Raw genomic sequence first — 27,845 nt, forward strand, 5'->3', positions numbered from 1 at the left:
TCTTTCGCTCGTTTATCTACAAGACCCTCACTTCTTCATCAACTCCATCGAATCCCTACCACCATGACGACCTCCTCATCTCAATCGCTCTCCTCGACTCCTCCCTTCGACAAATCCGAGGCTGAGCTCAGGGAGAAAACGACCTCGAGCGTGAAGAGTCAACTTCCTCACGAGCTCAATTCGGTACTCCGGGATGAAGAATGGGGAACCAGGGTCTTGAGGGACGAGGAAGAGGTCTTTACTCTCAACGCTTGGTGAGTTTATGAGCGTCCAGGTGTGCTCGGGGGGTCGAATGAGCTCGAGAAGAGGAGAGGGAAGGAGAGGTAAAGCTCAACGAGCGGAGGGAAGGAAGGTCTTCGCGACCTCCCTGTATACCCTCCGCTTCGACTTTCCGATGCAGAAAGATACACTTCTGGAGAGTGTATAGCTTGCTTGTCTCAGTGGTATTTTCAAATCTTCGAACAAGCTCATCGTCCCTACGAGAGAGCTCTTTGCGTCCGTGAGCTCGAGCTGACCTTTGCTCTCCTCCCTCCCTCCCTCTCTTCCTCCAGGGACCACGCTCCTCCCCCTAAAGATCTCGACGAACAAGTCGAGAAGGTCAAGAAGATTCAAAGGGAGAAGCCTGTATCAGAACAGATGAAACGTGAGTCGTCTTCTCCCTCCCTTCTCTCGTTCGAGCTCAACGAAAGTGCAAAGAGCTCACCTCCTCCCGTTGGCGTTCGTTTGCCTCTCGCTTCTCCTCCAGAAATTTACAACCAAAGTCCTGCCAGCTTCTGGGAGAGGTTCTACGATACTCACAGGGAAAGGTTCGTACTTCAGTCTCCCGAAGCTATCTTGGGGTAGAAACCAACCAATTCCTCTCGTTCAGCTTCTTCAAGGACAGGAAGTGGCTTCGACTCGAGTTCCCTGAGCTTATGGAAATGACCAAGGCTGATGTGAGCACTTTTCATAATGTCATACCCTCTTCATGTGTACTGACTGCCTTGTTTTCTCTACAGGCCGGTCCTCGAACGATCATCGAGATCGGATGTGTTCGTTCCCTCCCTCCCCTCCCTCTTTCCCTTTCCCTCCTGACCTCTGTTCCTTCGACTCATCACAGGGTGCCGGAAACGCTCTCTACCCCATCTACCAGGCCAACGATAACCCCGAACTCTCCATCCACGGCTTCGACTACTCGAAATCAGCTGTCGACGTCGTCAAGGTCCGTTTCGAGTTCGACGCGTCTCGTTCCCTTCTCTCTCTCTCTCTCTTCCTCTTCCCTTCTGACTTCGTTCTTTATTTGACTCGCTCTGCAACGCTTTTAGGAAAACCCTCTGTATTCCTCCCCTCACGTCGGCAAAGTCAACGCCGCCGTCTGGGATCTTTCCTCCCCTTCCATCCCCGACTGTATCGAGCCTGGGACCGTAGACATCGCCGTCATGGTGTTCGTGCTCAGTGCGCTGAGGCCGGGAGAGGAGTGGGAGAGGGCTATGGGAAATGTTTGGAGGGTAAGTCAACGCTTCTGCACTTGAAAATTGAGTGCGCCGAAAACTGACGACCTGACGCGTTTGTTTTTCGCGTTTTTCGTAACAGATGCTGAAGCCTGGAGGGATGGTTCTCCTTCGGGATTACGGACGACATGATCTGGCTCAGATGAGGATCAAGGGGAACCGGATGTTGGACGAGGACTTCTACATTCGAGGCGATGGGACGAGGGTATTTTTCTTCGATTCGGGTGAGTCGCCTCCTTCCCCCCTTCTTTCCCCTCTTTTCTCTCTCAGAACTCATCTCACCCTCTCCTCTCTTACGTTTCTTTTCGTTTCCTTCCTTCGTTTTGCTCGCACAGACGACCTCGCCCGAATCTTCACCGGCAAACCAGCTCCCTTCCCCGTCGAAGTCCACACCACCTCCTCTCCCGCCACCAAGGACGAAACCGAGGGGACCTCAACACCTGCTACTCCAGGAGAGGCAGAAGTCGTCGAGGACGCTTCAACTTCAGCCTCAGCAACAGCCCCTTCCGCTTCGACGGCAACTTCAACTTCTACCTTCGTAGACGATGCGAACCTCGCTCAATCCCTCAAGGAACTGGCTGTCAAAAACGAGAAGGATCTTGCTCTCGCTGAAGCTCTCACAACATCCACAGCAACAACAACAACAACAACAACAACAGAGGCGGGTCTTCCCGCGTCGTCGTCCTCAGGGCCCAACCCTCCTTCTCAGTACTTCCCAACCGAGCCCTCGCCATGGCACCCTCCTCACCCCCTTTTCTCGTTGGAGCAGTTGGGAGTGGATCGAAGGCTGGTGAGTGCTCGTCTCTCTCGTCGTGTTCTTCGACGCTTCGTGCCGACAAGACTTGAACTGACGCGCTCGTTTTCGTTCCGTTCGGTTTGACTTCGCTCAGCTTGTCAACAGGAAGAAGCAGCTCAAGATGTACCGAGTCTGGATGCAGGTGAAGGTGAAGAAGATTCTCGATGGAGGGTTCGAGGCTGCTGCTGGTGAGGAGGAGAAGAAGGAGTAGACGTTTAGACTTGAGTTCGGTTTGGGTTTGTTGGGATCTGCGCTTGCTTTCGTTTGACTCTCGTCGCGACGCGTGAACTATGTGGGTGTAGATAATTGAGAGAAGAAGATAATGCCTGGACTAAAGTAGAGGGGTAAAGATGAGGGTATGCGCGCTGCTGCTCGCCGGCACGAACGAAGGAGAAAGAAAGATGAAGGGGAACGAGACCAAAACACGACCGAAGCGAGAGACGACCAGAGAAAAAAGAAAGGGAGAGAGAGACGACTAACACCTAGCTGGAGAGGAAGAGGGAAGTATGAGGTCAGTAAGGAGAGAGTGAGGACGCGTCGACGAAGGAAAGGGAGGGAAGGGAGCGACTCACCTCGTCCGAGAACCGATCCACCCAACGAAAAGCTCAACCCAATCCACCCCAAGGTCCCCGAATCCTACGTGCTAGCTGAATATCCTTCTGCATGATCGTCACTCGCTTGGCGTGGATGGCACACAGGTTGCTAGAGGAGGAGGAGGCGACGAGAGAAGGGGAAGGTCAGCTACTCTCTTCCTTCATTCGACTTTGTGAGAGCAAGAGATTACTCACGCGTCCTCAAACAGATGCACCAAATAAGCTTCCGTCGCCTCCTGCAGGGCCAACAGAGCTGACGACTGCCATCGCATCGTCGCTCCCGCTTCCAGTGTTGTGAAATCCATGGCGACCTCTCGAACCTGGAGTTGAGTCGAACGTGGAAGGACGTCAGCAACGAGTCAGGAGACAAGACGATGGGCGAGATGAGCAAGAAGGAGAGAGTAATACGCACGACTCTAGAGAAAGGTAGCTTTTGAATGAGCAGGTCTGTCGACTTCTGGTACTTCCTGATCTCCCTGAGAGCGTTCGTCCCTGGACGATACCGACGTTTCTTGGGCTCGTCGTGGGCTTTGGAGGCGTTAGAAGCTGCAATGGTGGATCCGAGGAGGGTGGAAGGATGACGTGAGGTGAGTGAGAGGTGATGGTAGGCGGGAGCAGAGCAGAGGGAGGATGTCGAGAGAAGAGGGAGGGAGGGAAGGAGAAGGTCAGCGACCTCGTTGAAGGGAAGGAGGAACGGTTGAGCTCATCGACACCCCCAGCACGTCTGAATCCACTCCAACTCATACGGCAGCCCTTTTAGACTCCTATAGGACCACTCCAAGCAGTCGAACGCGTCGAAAGAGGTGGATGGGAGGGGGAAAGCATGCTGAAAGGTTGGTGTTGACGCGAAGGAAGAACTCCTTCCGAGCTGACCTTTCCTTGCCTTCCTTCCCATCCATCTCCTTCCACCGCTCCCAGCCTGCAAGCCACCCGGCAATCCCAGCTCTAGATACAGCAGAGTAAATTGCCTACGTACCTCTCTTCTTCTTCCCTGCTGGTGATGGAGCCATGGCCGCTACCGTCTTCCCTCCGATTGTCTTGCGAGCTTTCGAAGGTCCAGCTTCAGCGTTCTTGGGCGGCATTCGAGCAGAGTTTCCAGAGTGTCGAAGCAAGAGGAAGCAGGGGTGGTGCTTGGAAAGGTAATGGAGCTGGAAAGGGAGGGCCTTTGGCGAGGAAGGGAAGAGAGGAAGGAGAGGAAGGAGGTCGACGTCGTCGAAGGAGAGATTCGCACTGACCCGCCATTTCTCTTCCTTTCCCTTCCGACTTCCAGCATCTCAAACTCGACGAAAACACCTACGAAGCATGTTTTTGACTTACTCCTGATCTTCGGGGCTGGCTATTGCAGTAAGTGTCTTTCCCGAGTGAAAATCCTCGCAGTTTTGGAGCCTGAAGCTGCAACGAGGAACATCAGCCCCTTCCCTCCCTCCTCCCTCCCAACCCCCCGCTCCATCGCGACTCTGAGCCAGCTTCAGCTCCTTCATTCTGACCACAACCTCCCAGTCTTCAAGATACGTACTTTTGACGAGAAAATGGAAGGAGATTGACGTTCGAAATCGGGCAGGGCGAGGCGCGTCGTCTAAACCTCTCCTTCCCCCATCAGTCTCCTTCTTCTCCAAGACTCCTCTACTTCAACAAACCTCTCTCAAACTATGTTTACCATACCCTCCTCTCCTTCAAAGACGGATATCATCCTTGTCAGCAACGACGGCTCTCGCTTCCCCTTTCGACGCTTCTTTCTCGAAACCGCCTCTCCATGGTTCGAGGAGGCCCTCTCGAAGGGAAAGAAGGTGAAGGAACTCAAACTGGAGGATTCAGCAGTCGATCTGAACCTCTTCCTGAGGTTCACCGATAGGAACGCTTGAAGATCAGAGCTCACGAGCGTCGAGGACCTCATGTCGTTCGTCCCTTTTCATTACCTCGCTTGCGTCTTCGTCGAGCTGACACGCCTCTCCCCTCCCTATAGTATCATCCAAACTGCCCATGGACACCGAGCCTCCGACGTCGTCCAACTCGCCTTCGATCAACTCTCCCTCCTCCATCTAACCCTGACCCCTCCCGTCCGTCTTGCCGCCGTTGTCCTCGCCTCGGACTTCCCTCGAGCTCAGAAAGCTCTCGTTGACTTCGGATTCTAGGCCTGCCATCGTCGAGACCCCAACTATCACTCTACGGAAACAGCATCGAAGGTATCGACTCCAAAGGCGCGACGAGCAACTTCGACGGCCATCGAACGCTCTCGGACTCCTTGCGAGCTTTGCATCCCTCCTCAGTTCAGCATCTCGGAAGTACCGAAGGAATACACAGAGAAGTTTATCAGGGAGTTCATCAAGGGTCTGGAAGGGATGCAGGAGGCGGTTTTGAGGGAGAGGTTCGCTTGGGATGAAGCGAAGTTTCAGGTCAGTCGCGTCGTCGTTGCTTCTTCCTTTCTGAATCTGACGCGTCTGTTTCCTCTTTTCGCAGCCAGTTTGGGAGGCTGGAATGCAGGAGAACACGTCTCAGATCGTCTACGCTCCAGCGTTCACCACGCCAACGGCTCCGTGAGTTCTCTTCCGACATTTTCAAGGATGGACGGGAAGCGCTCGTACTTGACGCCCTCTCTTTCTTTCCAAACCAGCTCCTGCCACTCCCTCGAATCTCACGGAGGCTCGCATTACCTGTCTCTCACTAGCTCTTCGGGCTCAAACTCGTGAGTCGATTCGACCACTTCGTCGTTCCACGTCCAATCCCGACGAGCCAGCTTGACTCCGACGCGTCTTTTTTTCTTTCGACCAGCTCCTTCGAAGCCGACCACACCTCGAGCTCGTGTCCATTTTGACTAGTCTCTCTTTCTGTATCATTCTTCGATCTGATGCGCTTCTCGTCTCTCGAAATGCCAGCGTATCGACAACGCAAGCTAGCTTCCGTCGCGTCGCCACCTCTCCCATCTCTGAACGCTCGAGAAACGAAAAGATGCCATAAGAGATACACCAGAAAAAAAAAGTCCAAATCCAAACCTCCTCGGTACTCCTAAGGATCCACCTCCGCTCCCTCCATCCCTCCCCACTTCCCCTCCCTCTCCCACCTCGCGAGTCCCAACCTCAACCTTTCCCTCCCCCCAATCGCCCCTTCCCCACCCTTCCCTCCCACTTCGTCCAAACTCCTCCCCAACACCCTCATCACCTTCTCCCACTGCTTCCCATAAACCATTCCCATCCGATCCGCCAACACGTCCAGTCCAGCTCCGATCAACCCAGGCACGATCTCCATACCAACGAGCTGAGGACGGAGGATCGCTGCTAGCCAGGACCAGGCTGCTGGGAGGGTGAAGTGCGGTGGGAGCAAGGTGGGGGTGTAAAGGGGGTAAGGAGGGTGGGAAGGGGGTGGGAGTGGGAGAGGGAAGGAGGAGGGGAGGAGAGAGGAGATTTGGAGGATCGAGAGGTAGAGGGTGAGGATTCCGGTCATTCGGGTGGAGTGGGCGAAGGTGGTTTCCGGGGAGGTGGTTGGAGAGAGAGGGTAGTGACCGAGGGATTTGCGGTAGAGGGCTTCAGATTGACCCTGCGAAAGAAGGAAAAGAAGAAGAACGAAGGGAAAAGAAAGAGACGCGTCCGAAACGAATGTCAGCGCCCGGTCGTTTCTCTCGCTTCACTCTTCGCAACCTCAACCTTCTCAACGCAAAGTAGAGAGACGGACGTACCTCCTTCCTAGCAGGATAGAACGGCACCACCCAAGGACACTTCTTCACCATCCTCGCGAACAGAACCTGACCCACTCCCTCGGCGTGTCCCATCATCATCAATCCGACGACCATCCTCGCCAGAGGGAACGCAGCCGAGGGTTTGGCGGTGACCTCCGTCTCGGCCTGTTTGATGAGGATCTTGGACAGATGGTTGAGGATCCAGATGTAGATTTCGGGCGAGGCTGCTTGGGCGGAGTGGAGGATGAGGGAGATTTCGGAGGTCTGGACGAGACGAGCGAAGGGAAGAAAAGGGAAAGCGAGTTGATCAGTTTGTGATTGGAAAGAAAGGAATTACGAAGTGGGCGAAGAGAGGACGAGAGGGAAACCTACGATTCTCAAGATGACGGGTTGAGAGTTGATGATCTGACCGATCTTGGGCGTGATCTGACGTTTGACGGCGTTGCACTTCTTCTTCCATTCCGGCGACGAGTTGACCTTCGGTAGCACTTCTCCTTTGATGTACTGTGAAAGATGCGAGAACAAGAGCGAAGCGAAAGGTCAGCATCGACCTCGACGAGCCTCCCGTCGCGTTTCAGCCCTCTCCCTTCTCCCTCCCGCCTTTCTTTCCTCTACCAGGAAAACCACGTTTCAAACTCACACTCATAACCTGCACCTGTTCACCATAAATCTTCGCCTTCTCCTCCAACCCACCCAGTCCTCCCACAGCAGCCGCGCTCTTCTCCTTCTCCAACCTCTCTCTCTCGACGTTCTTCTCCTCCTCCTCCTTCGCCGCCGCCGCTGCTGCTGCCTTCTTCAGCTTGAGCTCAGCAAGTTGACTCTCCTCAGCAGCCTTCTTCTCCGCAGCAGCTCTCAGAGCAGCAGCTTTGGTTTCGGCCTCTTGCTGTTTCGCTCGCAGGGCGAGGAGGTGAGCTTGTTCCGAGGTGAGGATGGTGGATTCGATTCCCTGGGGAGGAGAAACGAGGCAAGGTAGGTGGTCAGGAGTGAGCTCGATGGATTGGTAGGATATTCAGAAGCTGCCCTTTCCCAGTAAGTGAAGGGTTTGAAGCTCCAGCAACGAACGAGAACCAGCTCAAAGCTCGAAGGACGACGTTCTTACTCACCTCCCAAAGAGCCTTGTTCCTCCTCTCAAACTCTCCTCTCTCCCTCCTCTCTTCTTCCTCCCTCTCTACTCTCATCCCCTCCAGTAACATCCGCACCTCCGCCATCTCCCTTTCCTCCCGTTGAGCGCGTGAGGACGACGAGCCAGCTGTCGGACGAGAAGGGTTGAAGGCGAGGGAAGGAGAGAGGAGGGAGTGGATCCGGGAGGAGTGGAGGGAGGAGGTTTGGTGGGAACGTTGCTGTGCATGTGTGTATAGAGAAGAAAGAAAGAGAGAGATATATATGGTCAGATTTGGGTTCGAGTGTATAGAGGAAGGAACAAAGACGGGGAAAGAAACGAACCCATGCTAACGAGCGATGTTGAGCTTCGTACTTTTCCAGAGGGTCGATAGGTCCTATGGAACCTGATAGAGCGTTGGGTGGTTTGGAGGGATTCCGACTGCAGCATCGAGAGAGTCCATGGACGATCAGCTTGGACTTGATCTGTAGAAAGCGATGGGAGAGAGCTGACCTCGTCGAAGCGACTCCCCAAACGTCCTCGTCCTCCTCCTCGTCCTCCTCTCGTTCTTCACTCTCGTCGTCCTCAACCTGCTCCTCTTCATCCTCCTCCTCCGAAGAGTCGTCCGAGTCTCCACCGTAGTATAGACTCCGTTTCCCTGAGCTGTTGGTTGTTGTTGTTCTTGTCGAGCTCTCTGCGACGGATGGAGATTGAGATCTGGGTTGAGGAGGGGAGGAGTTGAGGGAGAAGAGAACTCGTCGGATGGAAGAAGAAGGGTCCAGAGGTTTCGAATGGATTCCTAGAGGCGAAGGAGAGAAGGGTGGGATGTAGGTTGACCGAGGAGGAGATCCGGAGCGCATTTCGTCGTCGTCGTCGTTGAAGGAAGGGAAGGAGCGTTTGGGTTGAGCTTGTCGCGACGAGGAGAAGAGAGGAGAGCCCAGCGCAAAAGAAGCGGTTACTACCTCTGGCGCATCTTTTCACTGGATGAAACTTCACTTTCGAATCTCTTCAGCCCTTCCTCTCTCCGATCATCCCAAAAAGATCAAGAAAAAAAGCAAGGAAGTCCAGCTTCTGAGCTGCGCGGTCGGCTGGCCTTCTAACTCCAAATTTCAGAGTTGACCTTTCCCTTCCTTCTCTCTCTCCCTCCCCCTCCCTCCCTCTTCCCTTCTTCTTTTCTCCGAGAAAAATGTCGTCCCTCAAAAAGAGCTCTGCTCCTCCTCCTGCGGCTCCTCCTACTCAACTTCCTCCCTCTCTCACCCTCCCGGCTGTCCAGTCTCCCCTGCTCGCTCACCTCTCGGCCTCTCCCTCTCCCTCCCTTCGAATCTACTCGACCCTCTCGGCCTCGTCGACTCTCGTCCTCGATGTCTCCCTCGGAGAAGGAATGGGAATGGCCACTTCCGCCGTTTGGTGCGAATCCTCCTCGGATGATTCTTCAGCCGTCGCTGGAGGAGCTGGAGGCAAGAAAAAGAAGAGAGCTGGCTCGAACGCTGCTTCTTCTCCCAAATCCGACCCCGTCCTCGCCGTAGGATTCAAATCCGGAGTCGTTCACTTGTACGGAGGACAGTCTACCGGATCAGCATGGAAGTTCCTCGGAGCTCTTCCTACAGGATCCGCCGGAGGAGCTATCTCAGCCATGGCCTTCTCTTCCACTGGAGGACTCGCTCTTTCTTCCCTCCCTACGCCTGCCAACCCTCGTCCTTCGATCACTCTCTACACCACCCCCATCACCCTCTCCTCGACTTCGCAGACTTTCCCAGTTCCTGCCGGTCTCCCAACCACTCCCATCTCAGCCATCGCCTTCCCTCCCGCGACCGCCTCCTCGAGCTCGTCAACCTCCTCCTCGCCTTCGATCCTCGTCGGTTCCCACTCGATTCACCTCATCTCCCTCACCTCTACCACTTCCACCTCGGTTCTCTCCACCTTCCCAGGAGGTCACTCTACCCAGATCACTCAGATCCTCCCAGTTCAAGCTCAAGGAGAGGAGGACGCCGTCGTCGTCGTGACCATCGCCGACTCGGATCGATCCGCGTCCGTTTGGGAACTTCCAACCTTCCCTCACGACCCTCGACTCAAGTCGACCATCCCTCTTCCTACTCCTATCATCTCCCTCTCCCTCCTCCCTTCGACCTCCAACGCGGCTCCCACTCTCGCTCTCCAAACGCTCTCCCAGATCTTCGTCCTCCCTCTTCCCGTCGCCTCGACTGCCGTCCCCGTCGAGGCTTCGACTCCCTCTAAAAAGTCAAAGAAGGTCAAGCCTACGCTCTTGACCGCTCTCACGACGTTGACCGTCACCGAGGCTCCTCAGGGAGCTCAGGCGACGCTGTTGGCCGTCGAGTTGGCTCAGGGAGGCAAGGTCGCTTGGGCTCGAGCCCTCGGAGGGCGAGGCGTCGTTTGGGAGAGCGAGGAGTACGTCGAGGAGGAGGGTGTTTGGAGAGGTGACGTTCAAGTTGGACGAAGGGGAGTTGGAGAGGTTTTGAGGGCTGAGCAGGGAGTTGCTGGATCAGGAGTGAGTTCACAAAAATCACCTTTCGTCTCGACGCGTCTTTCCTCTTCCTTTTTGCTGACCTAGCTTCGCCTTTTCGTTTGCACCTTTTCTCAGCCCAAACCCACCACCCGATACCACGAAGCTCCTTCCACCTCCGTCTCCCTCTCCACCACCCTCCCTTCCGGTCCTCCCACCGGAGCTTCCGCTTCCTCCCTCGCTCCCACCTTGGGATCCCTCCTCCTCGCTCCTCTCCCCACTCCCGCTCTCGCCGCCGGATCTTCCTCCGCCACCACCACCACCCAAACTCCTCTCTCTCTCGCTCGACTCCTCACCCAGGCTCTTCACTCCTCCGACGCTCCGCTCTTGAGCCAGTGTCTCTCGCATTCCGACCCTGCCCTCATTCGAGCGACCATCAGGAAGCTCCAGCCTGAGCTCAGTGTTGTGCTGCTCGAGCGGTTGGGAGAGAGGTTGGCTCTCGGTGGGAAGGGAAGGGCTGGAGGTGCGGCTGCTCAGAGGGTGAGAGGTGTGGGAGCTTGGACGAAGGGTGTACTGAGGGAGCGGGTCGGATACTTGATGACTGTGAGAACTTTTTCGACTTCTGCTCTACTACACCACACCCACCACCTTCATCTCCTCATACTGATCCTTCTCCTTCCTTTTTTTTTCGCTTCTTTCCCAACCAGGTCCCCGACCTCCTCCCCCGTCTCTCCCCTCTCCACTCCCTCCTCTCGACCCGACTCCTCCTCGCTCCTCCTCTCCTCTCCCTCGCGGGTCGACTCGACCTCGCTCTCGCTCAGATCGAGGCTCGCCAGTCCGAGCAGGCTCGAACCGTCCTTTCTGGTGGGGAAGGTGGCGTGTACGTCGAGGGAGAGAGCAGCGACGACGAGGACGAAGGGGATATCGAGGAGGTTGGGTTCGGTGGATCGGACGAGGAGGAGAGCGAGGGTGCGGAGGGAGAGAGTGGAGAAGAGGAGGAAGAGGACGAGGATGAGGATATGGAGGATAAGTGAGTAGATCGTCTCTCTCTCTCTCTCTCAGGCAGGCGCACTCTCTTTCCCGGTCGACGCGTTTTGGAGACTGACTTTTCGTTTCTCGTTTTCTTTTTTTCTTTCTTTTCCTTTCGCAGCGAATCCATCGACGACTCGGACGACGGAGAGGGAGGAGTGATGAACGGCTTCATTGACGATGAGGCTTCCGAGGATGGAAGCGAGGGTGGAGATGAGAGCAGTGGGGACGAGGAGTAGACCCCGTCTCCCCTCTTCGTTTCTTTTCTTTCTCTCGTTCGGTTCTAATTAGCATCTCCTCATCGTCGTTTGTTCATTTCCTTCTCGTCTCTCTTCATTTTTGCATTTAGAAATGGGATGTTTGGTCGAAGACGTCTCGCTCAAAAAGGAAAAGGAACGTCGAGTGCCGTCGACTCAAGTACACGGGAGGGAGGAGAGATCGCAAGAGCCACAGCGAAGAGAGAAACCGACAAAGCTCTGGAGTTTGAAGCGAAAGGGAGGCGAAGTCTCTTTCGGACTACTTCTTTGGGGAAACGACGAAAACATGAAAGAAAAGAAGACGAACAAACGACACGTCGCGGACCAAGACCTCGCGTCTCTTCAGCCCTACACCCTCGACCCTCGACCTCTCAATGATCTCGAGCGATACCGAGGTATATGTTTGCTTTGTGAGCAAGTCTGCCCGAAACCAAAACGAGGGGGAAGAGAAGGATCAATAACTGGCTCGGCAAAGAAGAAGACGCCGACGCGACGCGACCGCTTCAAACGCAAAAAAGCTGAGACTCAACCGCTGCTGAACAGTCTTGTACGTCTCTCCAAGATCTCCAGAGATCGGACCGATCGTCTTGGAGATCCCTTTGTGCTCGAGAACGAGCGAGGCGGAGTGAGAGGGTCGATGGTCGGGTCCGATAGATCCCCCCTTCAACCACCTGAACTGCCTCCCCCCATCGAACCCTTCTGAACTCTCCATTCCTCCAACATCATCATATCTCCAGGTCCATACTGCTCAGCTTCTTCTCGCTCAACCTCTTCCTGAGCGTCTCGTTGTTCCGACGGTTCTTGCTTTTTTTCGATGGTTCGAGAGGTGATTGGGTCGGAGGAGAAGGGAGGAGTAGAGGAGGACCAGTGAAGTTGCTGGGAGGTCTTGAATCCTCGATGGGAGAGGAAGAGAGCTTGAGGTGCGACTCTGGGAAGAAGAGCGAGATGGGAAGGTCGAAGGGAGAGGGAGGGAAGAACAGATCGGAGTTGGAGCGACATCTTTTGCGAGCTGCTTGAAGGGAGAGAGAGAGAAGGCGAGAGCAAGTGAGCAGCTGAAGTTGAGTCAGAGGAAAACGATCTGAACGTACCTGCTTTGAGAGGAGAATCGAAAGGGGGGACGGAAGGAGAGAGAGAGATGGTGACCGGGGAGGAGGCTAGGTGAAGGAGGCGAAAAAGGCTTGACGGCAAGGTCACACGGTGGGAAGGGAGGAGAAGACATTCGAAGGAGTTAAAGGACGGAAAGGATTCTTCCAGGGGTCCTTCCGACAAGTTCAACTCCGCCAACGGATCCCGACAGGTCGAAAGTCGGAGACGCGTCGCCAACCAACAAATTTCGACGCTCGAGACCGGGCACGGTCTCGAAAGGAAAGCTGGGTGAACAAGCGTTGTAAGAAAATCTTCCATCCCACAGCTGAACGAGCATCAAAGACTGACTCGCAACCCAAAAACCTAACCATCTCCTCGCCCTCCTCCCTCCTCCCCTGCTCCTGCCCGTCGTTCGTTCAGCTCAAAGGAACTCCATCCCCATTCCCAACCCGAACCCTTTCGACAGTCCCTCTCCGCTTCCTCCAACCAAAGGAACGACGAAGTTGGCCTCGATCCGTATGGGAGCAAAGTCGTAGACGATGCCGACTCCTGCTGAGACGGAGGGAGGAGAGGAGAGGAGGGGCGCGAGGATGGTTTGGGGAGAGGCGTCTGTGGGGAGAGGAGGTGGAACGAGCAAGCGAATGAGAGGTCAGTAAGGGCCCTAGTTAGGTAGAGAGTAGAGAGAGCTGGAACGAACAAGACGCAGGAGATGAGAGATGACCGGCGTTGAGGAAGGTGTGAAGTTTCAGTGGCCAGTGAGGTCGAAGAGGCAGAGGACCGAATATAGAGGCGCCGAGAGAGTAAGAGAGTTCACCGCCGAGGGAGTCGTCTGTGAGCCGAGAGTGGGACGGAAGGAGGCATCAGCTTCGAGAAGTCAGATCGAGACGCGTCGAGGAAAACGAGCGACGAGAAGAGAGACGTACTTCCATCCCGAGGACCCATTCCGTTCATCTTGAAGCCTCGCACACTCGTAGGTCCACCCATGAAGACGCGATCAACGAGATGAGTTCCTTTCGAGGGATCGAGAGGAAGGACGAGACCCGTTCGAGTGGTGAAGGAGGCGAACTGATTGAGACGCGTTGAAGAAGAGAGAAGGGGCGCAGACGGTCAGCTCCTCAACTTCGCATCGAAGTTTCCGAAGCTAGAGGTTCTTCAAGACTCACGTAGCCCTTCCCGAGAGCTCGAGTCATGGCCGTCTCCGTCGTCGACTTGAAATGCTTCGCGTCTCCTCCGAAACCGGCGAGTTCCTGCGTCCAGGGCGATGGTAGGAACGAGATCGAGAGTCAGAACGATATCTCGCGGCGAATGTTGATAGCAGATGAAGCCGAGCTCACCTGAGTAGCCTTGAACAGACTGCCGCTCGTCGCCAGGAAGGCTGAGTTCCGAGTGTCTCGAAGGAAGGTGTGAGCGATTGCCGACTTGATAGAGGGACCAGGTCGGGCTGCTTCCCGTATTCTGCGTAGAGAAGGAAGTAAGAGGAGGCCCGAGTCAGCTTCGAAGGCTCTCGATGAGCCTTCGTGAAGCAGAGGGACGAACGATGGGGAAGCGGAAGGGAGCAGATTCCGAAGGGTCCGTTGAGTAGCTTCATAGGTCAAAGAGTGACCTCCAAGGAACGTCCGAGTCTGAAAGACGCATGACCAACAATCGAAGGTCAGTTCTTGGTACAAGATGAGGAACGAGGAGCAACAAGGGAGATTGAAACGAACATCGTAGCTGAGCTTCCCTCCCTGAACCTGCTCCCAATGAGACGCGAACGCAGTGTTGTCTCGGTCGAACGAGAAGCCTGAGAAAGCTAGAGAATGTAAAGGAGATGCGAACAGAGGTGTTCGGAGAGTTCCCTGCACGCCAACAAGTCGAAGGAAAGAGGTCAGAGGTCAGCATCTCTCGACGAGACGGAAGGACACGGAACAGAAAGAGACTGACCTCGAAAGACGAGCGAGTTTTAGTTCCTACTGAGGTTGAGAGACCAAGAGTCTCGGCTCCTCCGAAGACGTTCCGGATGTTGGCTGTTATGTACTGAGAAGGAAAGGAAACGGAGCGATCAAGGGGAGAGACGCGGACGGTGAGCTCGAGCTCAAGACGTCTCCTTCGTTTCGTCTGCGTGGACCTTCCCAATTTGCAGACTGCTATAGCAAAAACTCACAGCATTTCCCTCTGCATGTCCAACCTCAGTTCCACTCTTGATGGACAGCCTGGGAGCCTCCTTCACGTCGACCACGACGTCGACGCTTCCTTCCTTTGCGAGCAGACTCTGAGCTGTCTCGAGCCTGACGTCGATGGTTTTGAAGACTCCAAAGGGAGCGAGGGTAGCGTGGATATCTTGAGTGAGGGCGAGGAGGGATTCGAGGGTTTGAGGTCCAGCCGAGTGTTGAAGGAGGAGGGGAGAGAAGAGGGAGGAGAGGAAGGAGTCTCGAGTTGCTTGAGTGTTGAGAACTCGAAGAGCTGAGAGAGGAGTAACGGTTTTGAGGTTATCGTTGACCTACGAGAAGGGAAATCGGAAGTCAGCTTCCGGTTCCTGCTAGTTAAAAAGGGTTGTAGACTTACTACTTCGTTGAGCAACCGACTGGATCGTTCGTACTCTCCTCGAAGGCGAGCTTGACGTCGCTTCTCCTGCCATGAAAACAGCTCCGCTGAGAGAACCAGAGATGCGAGGTCATTGAAAGTTGAACAGGGAGATAGAAGGGATGAATGTCTAACCATTCGTGAGACCTGCAGGCTCTCCATCGCTCAGTATAGGACCGTGAGGAGACGATTTGAACGGGGGAGGAGAACGAGCGAGCTTGAAGGAGGAAGGAAGGGAAACAAGATGGACATCTTTAGCCCTCGATTCCGCTCTTGTGTAGGAATTTCAAGCTTGACTCACTAGTTCTGGATCTTCCTGATCACCAAAGAGGGACATCGTCTATGAAAAGTGGTTGAAAAGTGAGGTGGGAGCTGGAAGGGACTTTGACCTCGGCGCCAGAACTCGCAAAGACCTCGATCCTTTCGTCCTTCCTTTCTTTGGAAACCAACCTTCACCCTCTCCTTCTCCTCCCCTTTTCCCCTATACCGCTCGACCGGATACACTCCCGCCTCTCTTCCCCTTCGATACATTCACCTTTTCGTCCGGTATGGCGACCCCTCGTCAAACTCGTCAGAGCCAACGCACTTCCACCTCGTCTTCCTCTTCTTCGACCGTCGTCGCTGCTTCCCCTCCTCCTTCTTCCCCTAAGCCATCGACCAAGGCATCCTCCTCCTCGGTCAAGTCGACAGATCCCTCTACTCTTCGATCTCTCGCTCTCAAGACCAAAAAGAGAAAGTCAGCGGCTCTCGTAGGAGCAGCGGAAGGAGAAGCTTCTTCGTCAAAGAAGGCAGCTCGTTCAGTTCCTCCTCCTCCTCCAACAGCAACCACTATCCAGGAGGACGGAGACGTCGATATGGACGCTGGAGAAGCCAAGACCCAGAAGAACGTCAACAAGGTTGTCAAAACCTCGGAGAAGGTTTTCAGGGAGGATGGGGAGATCAGCGACGACGACCCTGCTCCTCCTCCTTCCCCTCTCCTCTCGACCCCAACGGCTCCCTTCGAAGCCAGTCCGATCCCTCCCACCTCCGCTACTCTACCCGGCATGCCTCCTCCTACCCTTATCTCGAATGGACTCCCTCTCGCAACCTTCCCACCCCACGCTTTCCCTCCTTTCCCTCCATCTCGCCCTGGTTCCACTCCTGCCTCGTCTACCTCGAACCTTCACTTCCCTCCTTCCCTCTCCATCCCTCCTCCAACACCAGCCGAACCTCGATTCCCACCTCCCTCGTCAGCCTTCCTCGAAGCAGTCAACGCTGGTCCAGTCAAGATCTACAAAAACAAGAAGGGCAAAGCTTCAGCTTCGATGAACGACAAGGCTTCAGAGAAGAGCGATCCGGTCGCGGAGGGAGCTGCTATGCTGAGAAGTGAGTTTCTCTACGTCTCGGTTCTTCAAACGCTATGTACATCGAGCTGAACCTGTTCTCATCTTCATCCTCTGCAGCCACCGAGGAAAACTACGGCGAGTCGAGGATGCTGTTGCTCGAGCTTTTGTCCTGGGGAGTCTCGCCAGAGTACCTCGTCAAGTCTGGCCTCTCGAGAGAAGCCGTCCTCGTTCTCTTCTCCGACCTCAAGATCAGACTTCCAACAAACCTTCCTGGACCTCCTCCGATCTACGAAGTGTACGACGAGCCTTCTCGTGAGTTCCTCTCCTTTGTTCTGCCCAGTCTTCCCCTCTCCTCCCCTTCTCTCGACTTCGTCGCTGACCTTTTCGTTCTTTCGTCCTCGTCTCCCTTTTGGTCTGCTTTCTTGCAGCCTCCGACTCTCCAGCCGTCTCTCGAGGCAACTCGGGCAAGCAGCCAAGCCGAGTTCCGTCTCCTCCTACCGCCTCGACCTCCAAACTTCCTCTCCCTTCCAAACCGACTCCCTCCAACTACGTTCGAGCAATCCCACCAGGCATGCCAGCACCGGTCGCCTTCTCCGGTGGTCTACCACCACCACCACCTACTCTACCAGCATTTGCCGGATCAAACGGACGGGTTCCTCAGTTCCCTCCTCCACCAACTCGCTCAGGAAAGGACGTCCCTCCACCCGCTCCCTTCCCCAACTTCCCTCCTACCCTCTCTCGAAGCAACTCTTCCCAGTCGGAAGTCATCTCCCTCATCTCTCCTCCAGGCAGAAACCACAACGTTGCTCTATCTCCGGATCTCTCCTCCATCGAGGCTCAACGTCGAGCTCTCCTCGTGGCTCGAAAGCACGGACTCGAACAGCAACGGAAGGAAGCAGCAGCTAAACAAGCAGCCGTCGACAAGTACAAGAAGGGGAAGGGAAAAGCCGTGGAAGCCAAGCAGGTGGAGGAGAAGCTGGAGGAGAAGACGCCCGTCGAAGAGGAAGGAGAGTTCGACGACCAAGGAGCGGCGTCGTTGATCGAGATGGAGTTGGCCAAGATCGGATTGGAACTCGCTGGAGGGATGATGGAGTGCGAGGAGGAGAAGGAGATCTTCCCGAAGGAGGATAACTCGTCGCTCGAGTTGGAGGACTACGACGAGGACCAGGACGTCGCCATGGTCGATCCAGACGGAGCGGTTGGAGTCGAGTCGAACGTCCTCTTCGCTGGACTCGGAACTTCGTCGACGGAATCCATCAAGAACCCAGACGACTCTCCCATCTCAAGCGGTGAAATTCTCGAGGTCACCGAAGACGAGTTCGTTCCCAAGGAGAAGAAGGCGTCCACCTCGAAACGACCCGTCGCTCTGGATTTCGACTCGAAACCAACCACCACTCTCCCAGCAGTCGCTCCCTCCACCCACCAACACCGGAAACGTCGGGCTCTCGTCCCAGACCGTCCGAAGCGATTCGTGATCGAGCTCTCAGACTCGGAATCCGACGAAGACGACGCCGACCACCAAGCACTCCGCTCTCCCTCCTTCCACTCTGGTCCCTCCCTCCCCTTCGCCTCCTCCTTTTCCTCTTCCTCAAATAGCGCTCGCCGACCCGTCGAACTGTCCAACGGAGCCCCCTCCATCTCAACACCGGATCCCTCGTCGTTGGTAGCCATCTCGGAACTCGATCTCGAAGGCAAATGGAAGCTCGAGCAGAAGGAGCAGGAGATCAAACGGATGACTCAACTCATCGCCGCTATGGAAGCCAAGCAGAAGTCTCGGTCGTCGTCCCAGCAAACCAAGTCGAACACTTCCACTCCCACGCTCAAGTCAGCCGTTCCTCTCCCTCTCGCTTCAAGCTCAGCGCTCGTTACTCAGGCCGAGGCGTTCCTCCCAGGAGGAGGAGCAGTGGGAGAAGGATCGACGACGAAGACGACGATGGAGCCGGAGGAGATTGGGCTGCCCCAGGGAGAGAGGGAGGGGAGTGCGGAAGCGTTGAGAGGAGCGGTCGAGCAGTTGCAGGAGGTGAAGGAGAGGATGGAGGAGGAGAGGGACGAGTTCTTAGAAGATCTCGTGGCTAGTGGGGAGGTTGCTGAAGGTCAGTCTCTCGTTTCTGTCTCGTTGTAGACATCGACGCGTTGAGGAACTCGTCCTGACCCTTCCCTCTTCTCTCAGGTTCTGCCGTCGAGCCGAGTCGTGAGTCTCATCTGCCGTTGGAAAGTTTAGAGTAGACGACAGCGGAGATGCTGATTGGGGCTTGGAAACGCTGTTGGTGCTGCTCCTTTAGCTGAAGACGAAGGTGAGCAACTTCTTCCTCCTCCTCTCGTTCCTCACGCGTCTCCTGACTGCGTCCTTCTCTCTTTTCCTTTTCCTCCAGACTTGAATGTGGTCACAGATGGCGAGTATCTCTACCTTCTCTTCTCTCATCGAAGATCTCTACGCTGACTTCCTTTCTCGTTTCCAGCTGCCGAAGAGGAAGGAAAGGAGAAGGTTCGAAAACCGTCGTCCAGCGATCTCGGGTAGGATCCTCTCTCCCTCTCCGATGGCGACTAACCCCTCCTTCTCTATTCTTGTTACACTCCTTCGCAGACTGCTTCCGCCATTCCCGAACTTCCTGCACCCGAGCCAGAACTTCCCAGCATGGTTCGTTCTCTCCGTCATCCGACTTCGACTACCTCCAAGCGACCCCTTATTCCTCCTCCTCCTCCCTTCCCCAGACCTACGTTTCGCCTCTCGCCGCCTACCCATCTCTTCAAGCCACGCCCACACCCTCTCGTTCTACTCGATCCAAGAAGCAACTGGACTCCTCGACGAGCAGCAGCAGCTCCTCCGCTCTCACGCCCGCTCAACTCAGCACGCTTCGAAACCAAGCCATCTCAACTCGACATCTCGATCCAGGACGACAACTCTGCCGATTCGAACAGTCAGGAGGGATCTGCGCCGATTCAAGCTGTCACGATCTGCACTTCAGGGATTTGGAACCGACTGGTAACGTTCTGTTCCTTCTCCTTTCGTCTCTCGCCTCTTACTTTCTCCCTAGGAGACGCTCGCACGGCGGTGCATCGACTGACGTCTATCCTTTCTTTTCTTTTTCGGGTTGGGCTTGATGTTGCGATGGGTTGCTCGATTCAAACAGACGACGAACTCGCCACCTTCCTTCTTGGGATTTTTGAGTCCTCTGGAGAGACCCTCGACGCCGTCAAGACCGTCGTTCGAGCAGCAAGAGAAGCCGACAAGCCTGGGACGTATCAGGACGTAGTTCAGCGAGCAGCGACGCTCCTTCATTCTCGTCGGTGAACCACCTTTCCGACGTCCCTTCTCCCTCTTCCGACGCGTCGTCCTCCCCTCCATCCTCCCTCCCTCGGCACATCCTCTTTTGCTTAGTTCCTTCCCATCACCCTCAGTTAGCTTAGCATTGTTATCTACGACTCTCCATCACACTTTATCTTTCTCACGACCCATTCCACTTGCATTTTTTACGTACGACACACCTTTCCGCTCTCCTTTCTTCCCCGAAGTTCACTCACCTTCCCCGTTCCTTCCCCCCTCTAGCCCTCCTTCCTCTCTCTCCTCCCACCCCTACTCCCCACCTCGGTCGACCCACACCCATCAAAAAGCGCAATTTTTCTCGCCGTTCCTGGTCGGCCTTCCTTCCCTTGCCGACGCGACCGGATCTTCGTTCGAGTTCGATCTCGACGGAGAGCATCGATTCGGGACTGCTCGTTCCTCCTTTCCCCGACTCCGACGACGGGTTGTGGAGATGCTGGGGCCGTCGTCTTTGGAGGATTCGAACCATCGTCTTCGAGGAAGGGATGGAGGAGAGGAGGAGGAGAGCAGGGACGAGGTGTACTTTGGTTTTCGAGTTCGGATTGATGAGCTCTTTCTTTTCACATCTTTCTCTCTCGGACTTTTGGAAAACTGAGAGATAAAGGAGCAGGAAGGACGGCGAAAACCTGCGATGCTCTTTGACTCCGAAAAAAGGAAGAGAGGAGCTCGACGACGCTTCGACCTCCTCCTCCCTCAGACCACAATCTTCCTCTCCGACCTTCCTGCCTTCCATTTTCATCCCGCCTCTCCTGCTTCAAGATGAACACCAGTCCCGACCTCCTCGCCTCGGCCGTCCTCTCTCCCTTCCCTCGCTATATCGAGCATCTCAAGTGTCTCGCTTCCTGCTCTCTCCCTCCTCTTCCAGAGGTCTCGCCAGAACTCAGCAAGCTCGCTTTCACCCACACCTCGTTCGTCGTCAGAGTCGCTCAGACCTTCGAAGATTCTCAAGTCCTGGACAACGAAAGATTCGAGTTCCATGGTCAGTTTTGCCGTTCCTTGAGGTGGAAAGCTTAAGCTGACCTTCTCCTCCTCTCGTGCGTTCGTTCTCCCTTCAGGCGACAGAGTCATCGGAATCGCTCTCTCGATGCTCATAGAGGAGAAGCACCCTTTCCTCACAGTCGGATCCATGACTGTGAGTTCAAAGAAAATCCTTCTTTTCGCTCTCGGGATCAACTCCGATCTCTCCTTCAACAGTCCGAGCTCACCAACCTTTCTCCTCCCTTCCTCAGACGATCTTCGATGTCCTCGTCGGAAACAAAGCCACCCTCTCCGAACTCTCTCGAGCGTACGACCTCCCCTCTCACCTCCTCGCCCACCCTTCTCAAATCCACATCCTTCGCTCCAACGCTTCTCTCCGAGCAGATCTGTTCGAGTCGTACGTCTGGGCTATCGTCAAGCACAAAGACCTCCTCTTCTGCATCGACTGGCTCCAAAAGGTCTACACTCCGCTCTTGGAGCTAGCGTACGAGGAGCTGAAGGAGAAGAGCACCGAGTCGGCCAAGTCGAAGAAGACGAAGGAGGTTCTGGAGGGCAGTTTCGTTGCTTTCGGATCAAAGTTGGAGGAATGGCGAGTGAAGAACAAGCAGACCGTCGAGTACGTTAGGATCAAGATGACGGGACCGCCTCATGATCCCAGGTTCGAGGGAGAGGTGGAAGTGGAGGGCAAGGTTTTGGGGAAGGTTGAAGGGGAGGAGAGCAAGAAGAGCCTCAAGCACGCGTGAGTTCAGCCCTCTTTCCCTTTCGCTTTTTTCTTTTCGAGATCGAAGCTCATCAAGGTGCTTTGGATGCTGAATACAGGCTGGCTAAGAAGGCTTTGGACGCTCTCAAGGTTGATGTACGTATCTCCTGCGGTCGCTGGGCCGTGTGCGTCGAGGGAAGGTTGAGCTCGACGACCGAGAGCCTGTTTCAAGTTTGACGCTTCCCTCTCCTTTTCTTTCTTCGACTCGCCAGTACTGAGCTTGTACTTATCGCCTAACTCATGACCCTTTAACGACCCAGAGCCTGTTTCTTTCTCAGGAAAGCTTCCCTGCCCTTCCCTCGAAGAGGGCTCAATACCGGGCGGACAAACTCGAAACGACGCGTTCAGGGGGAAGAACGAGAGAAGTCAGGTCTTCGTCTCTCCGACTCTGGTCAGAATCTCAAAACGGGAGACGTACGCATCTCCTTTAGCAGGTTTACAACGCTTTTTTCTTCTACATATCAGCTCGGCCGTCGGCGATTTTTTACCATCTCGAAGGTGAGCGACGTTTCTCCGGAGAGGGTGCGTGAAGATGGGGAAGTGGAGGAGGAGGTTGAAAGGTCGTTCGTTTTTCTTCCTTCCTTCCTCCCCAACGTCGACCACCTCCTCGCTCGTCAAGATACTGGGAATCTCAACTCCCATGGTAAGTGGCGGGACTGCCTTGTAGATTGGTCTGTCGACGGAAGACGGTGCCTCGACGACTCGACGCGTTCTGACCTTCCTCTCCTCCGGTCCCCCTCTCTTCCAGCCTACTCCCCGTCCACAGAACCATCGTCTTCGGATACCGTGGGAGCTTATCGTCATTGTCTGCGCGGAGAGCACAAGGGAATCTCTCTTGCCTCTTTGCAGCGTCTCTTTCTCCATGCTTCAAATCGCAGGACCTCGTCTTTATCGAGATTTGGAAGTCCAAACAGCACGGAGCTTTCTCGCCCTCTTCTTCGAGGTATCTCCTTCTCTCTCATTCAAAGTCCGTAGATTCGATGAAGCTGACCGAAGCAGTCCCTCTTTCTCTTCTTATTCCAGCCTTCGACCCTTCCGAAATCGAGTCGACTTCGTCCTTTCCTCGGAATCCAACTTCTTTCGTCGCTCTCGCTCTCCCTCCCTAAATCGCAATTCTATAACGGACCCCTCGCATCCAGCGATACCCTCCCTCCACCTCTTCGACTCCTCTCCTCTCCCGTACCCCTCAACCTCCACACCCTCGACCTAACGATCCCCAACCTCTCAGCCCTCAAACTTTACCTCTCCCTCCTCCTCCCTCACTTCAACCCGCTCAACCTCCTCCTCCATCCTCCCCTCGACGACCAACTCTACTTCATCCCCTTCCAAGTCGAGCGCCGTCTCCTTCTTCAAGCTTTCGGACACTGGGATCGCCTTCTTTGGATTTCCTTCTGCTCCCTCGCCGTCCTGGGACTCGAGTCCAAGACCCTCTTCTCGTCGGAGCCCTCGCTCTTCCCCAAGATGCCTCGGATCTCGTTCGACTTCCGGAACGCCAAACCTGGAAGCTCGGTAGCCACCAGCTACTCTCTTCCGGGACCTGGAGCTGCGAGCTGGGCGCTGGCGGTGGAGTGGGTCGTGAGGAGAGGGACGAAGGACGTGGAGGGGATCGAGGACGGAGGGGTGGAGTTGGTCGTCGGGGACAGGCTGGGAGAGAGTAGGTTGGTGCAGTGCTTGGAGAAGCTGTCGGAGGAAGAGAGGAAGAAGTACAGGATCACGATGAGGGGTTAGGGGGAGAGAAGTAGGGGGGGAGAGAGAGGGAAAGGAGTGGGAGAGGAACGACGCGTCGTGTTTCGGATTTCAAACTAGACTAGCTTAGACGGGGGTAGATATGTATGCGCGGAGATAAAGAGTCATCGTTCAGTCGTTAAAGATCAATACTAGCTACTCGAATCAACACCCCAACCCTCAATCATCGTCGTCCGAAAGCTCGATGATCTCCTGTTTCGTCGTCGACTTCGAGTTCTTCCCTCCTCCTCCTCCCAAAGCGACCCTCTTCGGCGCAGGTTCCTCGATCTCCACTTCCCCCGGTTCCTCCTGTTCCTCCCCTTCCGGCATCTCCTCGTCCTCCGTCTCGGAATCGTCGATCACGACCGTCTCCGTCTGAAGCGACCGGTTGTTTTGAAGCACGGCTGCTTCGTGAGCTTGGAGGTCGTCGTCGTTGTCGTTGGCGTCCGTATCGAAGATGGCGTAGACGAGATCACCTGTGAGAGTCGAGAGGAAGGAGCAAGTGAGTAAGGCATTGAGGGAGGGAAGGAAAACGACAAATGCAAAGGACGAAGAGACGACGAACCTTCTGGTCCTTCGATGACGAGATCAAAGATATCCCTCGCAATCTCTGCAAGAACGAAAGGAGAACAGAGAGTTCAGGTCTCCCTCTTTATCTCGAGCTCGACGAAGAAGAATGAGCGAAAACTCACCGCCAGCCCTCTCCAACTCCCCTTCCCAAACCGCACCCTCCCTCTCTCCCTTCCCACCTCCCACCGCCCCTCCGTTCGCACCCTCCCCAAGACCCAGAAGCCCCTGCTCATCCTTCTCCCAAAAGATTTCCTTCAAATCGGGAACCTCAGCGTAGCAGATCCGTCCAAACGCGACCAAGAAGCGCTCCCACGCAGCGTTGAACTCGGCTCTGGGAGCTTGACGGAGTTTGTCGGCTAGGTTGAGGGCGTTGTTGGACGCTGGAGTTGGACGGGTGAGGAGGGAGAGGAGGTGGAGGGAGGAGAGAAGAGGTGGTATTGAACTGGGAGGAGAAGTGAACGAGAGGGAAATGTCAGCCGAGTTGTTCGAGACGCTGAGGAAAGAGTGAGAGAAGGATGAAGCTCACAGTCTCAACAGTTCAGGCGAGATCGAAACACCCCAAATCAACGACGAGTGATGCTCGAGGGAAACGACGAGAGTTGGGATGACCGAACGAGACTGGGAGAGGAGGAGAACCACGTCGTCTTGATGCTTGTCGATCAGGGTTCGGAAGAAGCTGAGGATGTCGAGAGAAAGGACGACGGTCTGAAAGACGGAGGGAGAGTCAGTCTCGAGTCTAAGAGAGGGAGGAGGAGGCAAAGGCAGACGGAAACGCACCTCCTCGGGCGTCGCAGCGGGATGAGGATCCCTCAAATATCTACACAGCGTCTCGACGAGCGGGATCCGTGTCGGATCTCGAGGGGGAGGAGGGTCCGGATCTGTTGGATCGGCGAGGACGTCGGGGAAGGAGAAGAGCGGTCGGAAGAGGGATTCGTCTGAGCGGATCGAAGAAGAGGAGAGACGAGACGCGTCGGAGAGGTTAGCTCGAGGATACGAGAGGGGAGATGAGTGAGAGTTCGATCAACGTACGAAGCGATAGGTACACCAAGATCCTGACCGTCTGCAGCACCACCTTCGAAGGCTGCGGTGTCGCCAGCAGTCCCGAAACGAACTTCGGGAGCTCGACGAGGATGATCAACCTGGCAAAGGAGAGAAGCGATCTCAGTGTCAGTCCAGCTCAACCCTCTAGTCTCGACGAAGGAACTCAGACTCTGTCCTTCCAAAATAATCGTACTCACAGATCCTTCTCCTCCTCCCTCGCCTCCCAAACCACCACCTCGACCAAATCCACCATCGCGTTCACACACTTCTCCTTCTCGTCCCTGAGCTCCCCGGCCTCCGTCACATCAATCACCACCACTCCCGCTTTGGAACGAGAATGCTTGCTGCTGACCACCGGGAGGGGAGGGTCGGGGAAGAGATGGTCGGCGATGGACGCGAGGAGGGAAGGGAACGATTGAAGGTGCAGGAGGGAACGAGCTGCTCGTGGGATGTGGACCGTTAAGGTGAGGAGGAGTTTGAGAGTTGTTGTTAGGCATGGCAGCTGATGAATTGGAAGAAAGAGGCGAGTGTGAGTTGAAAGAAAGGAAGGCGAAACGAGACGACGCGTTCGAATCGAACGGAAAGGAGAGCAACTCGAACTGACCATCTTCAACCTCTCGAAAACCTTCGCAACTCCGTTCAGTCCTCTCACCACCTCGTACACCAGATCCACTCCCACACCCGCTCCCGAACCAGACAGACCAGCCATGATCCTCCCGCAACAGCGAGCGTGATCCTCCTTGTCCTTGACGGACGACGAGGGTGGTAAGGGAGCGAGGATGATCTGGATAGATTGGGAAGGCGACGAGCGGGACGGAGTTGTCGAGAGAGGTGAGGAGATATGCGAGAAGATCGTTGAGAAGAGCTGGGGAACGAAGAACGAAGAAAGGGACGCGTCGGAAAGCGAGGTCAGCGAACAAACTTTCCTTCCCTCCCATCTGCTCCTCTCCGTCCATCTAACCACCGGATCGAAAGAACAGATACTAACCAAATCCTTCTCATCCCTCACCCAAACCTCCTCCTCCATCTCCTCCTCTTCTTGCTCCTCTCCCTCTCCCTCTTCCCCTTCCTCCTCCTCCTCCTCCATCCCACCCGCATCCCCATCCAAGAACCTCTCCACTCCATTGATCGTCCTATCCCCTTCCTCCTCTTCCTCGTAATCCACCTCCATCCCAAGTCCTCCATCCTCAGGGTACACGTACTCCTCCTCCCCCTCTCCCTCGCCGAGGTTTTTGGTCATGGTTTTCGTCCTCTTGCTAGGCGAAGGCGACTCGTCGGAAGTGTGCGGCCTCGTCTTGTTCTTGCGACCGAAAGGAGAACCTGGGTGATCGGCTTGGGGCTGGGAGGAAAGCGAGTCGGCGAGATGTTTGTTGGAGAGAGGAGAGTTGGTGGTGGGTTTGGAAGGGGAGCGAGAGGAGCGGGAGACGGTGAAGGCTTCTCGACGGGAGGGAGTGGAGGGCGCTGCTGGTGGTGCCTTGGAAGGGGAACGAGAGGTTGAGGTTCGGGAGTTGTTGGGTTGAGGAGGAGGGTGGGGAGTTTTGGATCGTTTGGAGGTGACGGCGAAGGAATTGTTGAGGTTTGGGAATTTAGGGACAGGCGGGAGTTGAGCTATTGAAATACGAGCAAGGTGGAGAGGAGTGAAATCAGCGTTCGAAGAAGCAAAAAACCATCGTGACGGCTCGACGCGTCGAACTCGACCCGACGAGAACGCATTCAAGACGCGTCGAAACGATACCAAGACAGAACTCACGTCTCTCCGACACCTCTCTAGCCTTCCCTTTTCCCTTCACACTCCCCAGAACCATCGGACTCCCACCTCCACCAGCTCCGAACTTCTGACTGAACCCTCCTCCCATCCCCGTCATGCCCAACGGAACTCCCTTCTGCCTCAACGGAGCTGGAGTTTGCTGACTATGAGAAGCTTGAGACCACTGCTGCTGTTGCTGCTGCTGAGGATGTTTGGAGTGGGATCGGTTGACGGATTGGGTGGGTCCGAAGGTAGGGTTTCGACGAGCTGCTGAACCGGGGACGCCATGAGAGACGGAGGTCTGGTGGTCCTGTGGAGGGAGAGAGAGAAAGAGAGGAGTCAGATTTGAGCGAAGTGGATGTGAACGGATAGTCTCTCGCATTTGACGGCGAGGATGGAACCAAAAAGAACGGTGAAAGAACTCACATCGAGAGCCCTCTTGACAGCCCTCGCCTCCTCCGCTTGACTGAGCTCGACCTGCTTCTTCCTGACCGAAACGAGAGCAGCTTCCTTCTCCTTCGTGAGCTCGTCGATTCGTTTATCGTGTGCCAGTTTAGTCTAAAGCGAAACAAAAGCGAAAGACGCGGTTAGCGAAACGCGTCCGAAACAAGAAAGGAAGGAAGTCGAGCTCACGTCGTTGATCGCTCTCCTCAAGTTGGCCGACTCTCCCTTCGCGATCAAAGCAGCTTCCTTGAGTTCGTTGACTTGTCGTTCCAGATCCTGTATACATCCGGTCGAGTTGAGAGTCAGCTTCCCTAGAACGAGAGCAAAGAAGGGAGAGAGAGAGAGGAAGCAGAGCGAAGCTGACCTGTTTGACCCTCATTGCCTCCTCCAACACCCTCCCTCGGATGAGATCTCCCTCTCTAGCAGGATCACCCATCTCTGGTGGTAGTTCAAACTGAGAAGCTGCTAATCCACCTGCTCCTGCTCCTGCTGCTCTGCTCGCTCCCATCTTTGAGCTCTCTGCTCGGGTCTCGTCTCTGAGCTCGTCCACCTCCATCGACGTCGTTCCTCTCCCTTTCACCTCCTCCACCCAAGGCTCCTCCTCCTCCTCTCCTCCTGCTTCATCCGCAGCAGCTACAGTGACGTAGTTTCCGTCCTCGTCTACTCGGATCGGGAGGTCGGACCAGTATTCGGCGTCGTCGTCGTCCGCTGGGAGGAGAGCAGCGGGAGGAGGAGGGAGAGGAAGGGCAGGAGGAGGAGGCGGTGGATTTTGAGAAGGAGGCGGTAGACGATCGTAGAGGGAGAAGTCTAGTTCAGAGATATCGAGTAGAGGGACGGAATCGTAGTCGTCAGAGTCGAAGGACATGAGAAGGAGGAAGGGAACATCGACG

At 55.4% G+C, this 27,845-nt stretch overlaps 11 protein-coding genes across 11 annotated transcripts; 6 read left to right on the forward strand and 5 right to left on the reverse strand.

Moving 5' to 3' along the window:
* Positions 1–63: 63 nt before the first annotated feature.
* On the forward strand, positions 64–2,497 carry ABP140 (tRNA(Thr) (cytosine(32)-N(3))-methyltransferase; the record flags this gene model as incomplete). The annotated part of the gene is made up of 11 exons (XM_076637180.1): positions 64–254; positions 552–643; positions 746–806; positions 869–935; positions 999–1,031; positions 1,100–1,201; positions 1,305–1,487; positions 1,573–1,714; positions 1,826–2,028; positions 2,215–2,280; positions 2,381–2,497. The coding sequence occupies 11 exons, from the start codon at positions 64–66 to the stop codon at positions 2,495–2,497; spliced, it is 1,257 nt and encodes a 418-aa protein (XP_076501237.1).
* Positions 2,498–2,545: 48 nt separating this feature from the next.
* BDY24DRAFT_373965 (histone H3 family protein) lies at positions 2,546–4,088 on the reverse strand. Its single transcript, XM_076638356.1, has 5 exons — positions 3,856–4,088; positions 3,292–3,425; positions 3,075–3,199; positions 2,859–2,988; positions 2,546–2,772 (listed from the first exon to the last, which is right to left on the reverse strand). Exons 1-4 carry the CDS (start codon positions 3,959–3,961, stop codon positions 2,892–2,894), a joined length of 462 nt encoding a protein of 153 aa, XP_076501238.1. The 5' UTR covers positions 3,962–4,088; the 3' UTR covers positions 2,546–2,772; positions 2,859–2,891.
* Positions 4,089–5,882: 1,794 nt separating this feature from the next.
* On the reverse strand, positions 5,883–8,580 carry BDY24DRAFT_437556 (GLE1-like protein-domain-containing protein; the record flags this gene model as incomplete). The annotated part of the gene is made up of 6 exons (XM_076644277.1): positions 7,993–8,580; positions 7,653–7,889; positions 7,190–7,495; positions 6,922–7,053; positions 6,550–6,813; positions 5,883–6,410 (listed from the first exon to the last, which is right to left on the reverse strand). Exons 1-6 carry the CDS (start codon positions 8,506–8,508, stop codon positions 5,883–5,885), a joined length of 1,983 nt encoding a protein of 660 aa, XP_076501239.1. The 5' UTR covers positions 8,509–8,580.
* A 210-nt stretch (positions 8,581–8,790) lies between these two features.
* On the forward strand, positions 8,791–11,509 carry UTP5 (Utp5p). Its single transcript, XM_076638357.1, has 4 exons — positions 8,791–10,154; positions 10,248–10,712; positions 10,817–11,139; positions 11,260–11,509. Exons 1-4 carry the CDS (start codon positions 8,835–8,837, stop codon positions 11,375–11,377), a joined length of 2,226 nt encoding a protein of 741 aa, XP_076501240.1. The 5' UTR covers positions 8,791–8,834; the 3' UTR covers positions 11,378–11,509.
* Positions 11,510–11,915: 406 nt separating this feature from the next.
* Positions 11,916–13,151, reverse strand: BDY24DRAFT_9300 (uncharacterized protein). The gene has a single exon (XM_076645241.1). The coding sequence runs from the start codon at positions 12,797–12,799 to the stop codon at positions 12,059–12,061; it is 741 nt and encodes a 246-aa protein (XP_076501241.1). The 5' UTR covers positions 12,800–13,151; the 3' UTR covers positions 11,916–12,058.
* On the reverse strand, positions 12,903–15,181 carry SAM50 (SAM complex subunit SAM50; the record flags this gene model as incomplete). The annotated part of the gene is made up of 10 exons (XM_076637994.1): positions 12,903–13,090; positions 13,179–13,310; positions 13,405–13,546; positions 13,645–13,728; positions 13,816–13,936; positions 14,018–14,103; positions 14,188–14,319; positions 14,405–14,497; positions 14,625–14,960; positions 15,026–15,181. 10 exons carry the CDS (start codon positions 15,179–15,181, stop codon positions 12,903–12,905), a joined length of 1,470 nt encoding a protein of 489 aa, XP_076501242.1.
* A 314-nt stretch (positions 15,182–15,495) lies between these two features.
* BDY24DRAFT_9322 (uncharacterized protein) lies at positions 15,496–18,799 on the forward strand. Its single transcript, XM_076645244.1, has 4 exons — positions 15,496–16,408; positions 16,486–16,680; positions 16,797–18,461; positions 18,539–18,799. The coding sequence occupies exons 1-4, from the start codon at positions 15,592–15,594 to the stop codon at positions 18,592–18,594; spliced, it is 2,733 nt and encodes a 910-aa protein (XP_076501243.1). The 5' UTR covers positions 15,496–15,591; the 3' UTR covers positions 18,595–18,799.
* On the forward strand, positions 18,789–19,754 carry BDY24DRAFT_9319 (uncharacterized protein). The gene is made up of 3 exons (XM_076645243.1): positions 18,789–18,853; positions 18,953–19,351; positions 19,500–19,754. The coding sequence occupies exons 2-3, from the start codon at positions 19,004–19,006 to the stop codon at positions 19,620–19,622; spliced, it is 471 nt and encodes a 156-aa protein (XP_076501244.1). The 5' UTR covers positions 18,789–18,853; positions 18,953–19,003; the 3' UTR covers positions 19,623–19,754.
* Positions 19,755–20,391: 637 nt separating this feature from the next.
* BDY24DRAFT_373989 (ribonuclease III domain-containing protein) lies at positions 20,392–21,447 on the forward strand. Its single transcript, XM_076638358.1, has 3 exons — positions 20,392–20,669; positions 20,746–20,822; positions 20,920–21,447. The coding sequence occupies exons 1-3, from the start codon at positions 20,450–20,452 to the stop codon at positions 21,409–21,411; spliced, it is 789 nt and encodes a 262-aa protein (XP_076501245.1). The 5' UTR covers positions 20,392–20,449; the 3' UTR covers positions 21,412–21,447.
* Positions 21,448–21,934: 487 nt separating this feature from the next.
* Positions 21,935–23,257, forward strand: BDY24DRAFT_9451 (uncharacterized protein). The gene is made up of 2 exons (XM_076645261.1): positions 21,935–22,371; positions 22,428–23,257. Exons 1-2 carry the CDS (start codon positions 22,291–22,293, stop codon positions 23,154–23,156), a joined length of 810 nt encoding a protein of 269 aa, XP_076501246.1. The 5' UTR covers positions 21,935–22,290; the 3' UTR covers positions 23,157–23,257.
* Positions 23,258–23,333: 76 nt separating this feature from the next.
* Positions 23,334–27,820, reverse strand: BDY24DRAFT_411187 (uncharacterized protein; the record flags this gene model as incomplete). The annotated part of the gene is made up of 13 exons (XM_076642892.1): positions 23,334–23,629; positions 23,719–23,763; positions 23,846–24,165; positions 24,250–24,428; positions 24,501–24,658; positions 24,753–24,862; positions 24,962–25,266; positions 25,369–25,629; positions 25,753–26,372; positions 26,515–26,821; positions 26,938–27,069; positions 27,145–27,231; positions 27,320–27,820. 13 exons carry the CDS (start codon positions 27,818–27,820, stop codon positions 23,334–23,336), a joined length of 3,321 nt encoding a protein of 1,106 aa, XP_076501247.1.
* Between the last annotated feature and the right edge of the window lie 25 nt (positions 27,821–27,845).

This window comes from Mrakia frigida (genome assembly GCF_051309035.1).
Source record: "Mrakia frigida strain ATCC 22029 unplaced genomic scaffold BDY24scaffold_1, whole genome shotgun sequence".
Classification (NCBI taxonomy): Eukaryota; Fungi; Basidiomycota; class Tremellomycetes; order Cystofilobasidiales; family Mrakiaceae; genus Mrakia; species Mrakia frigida.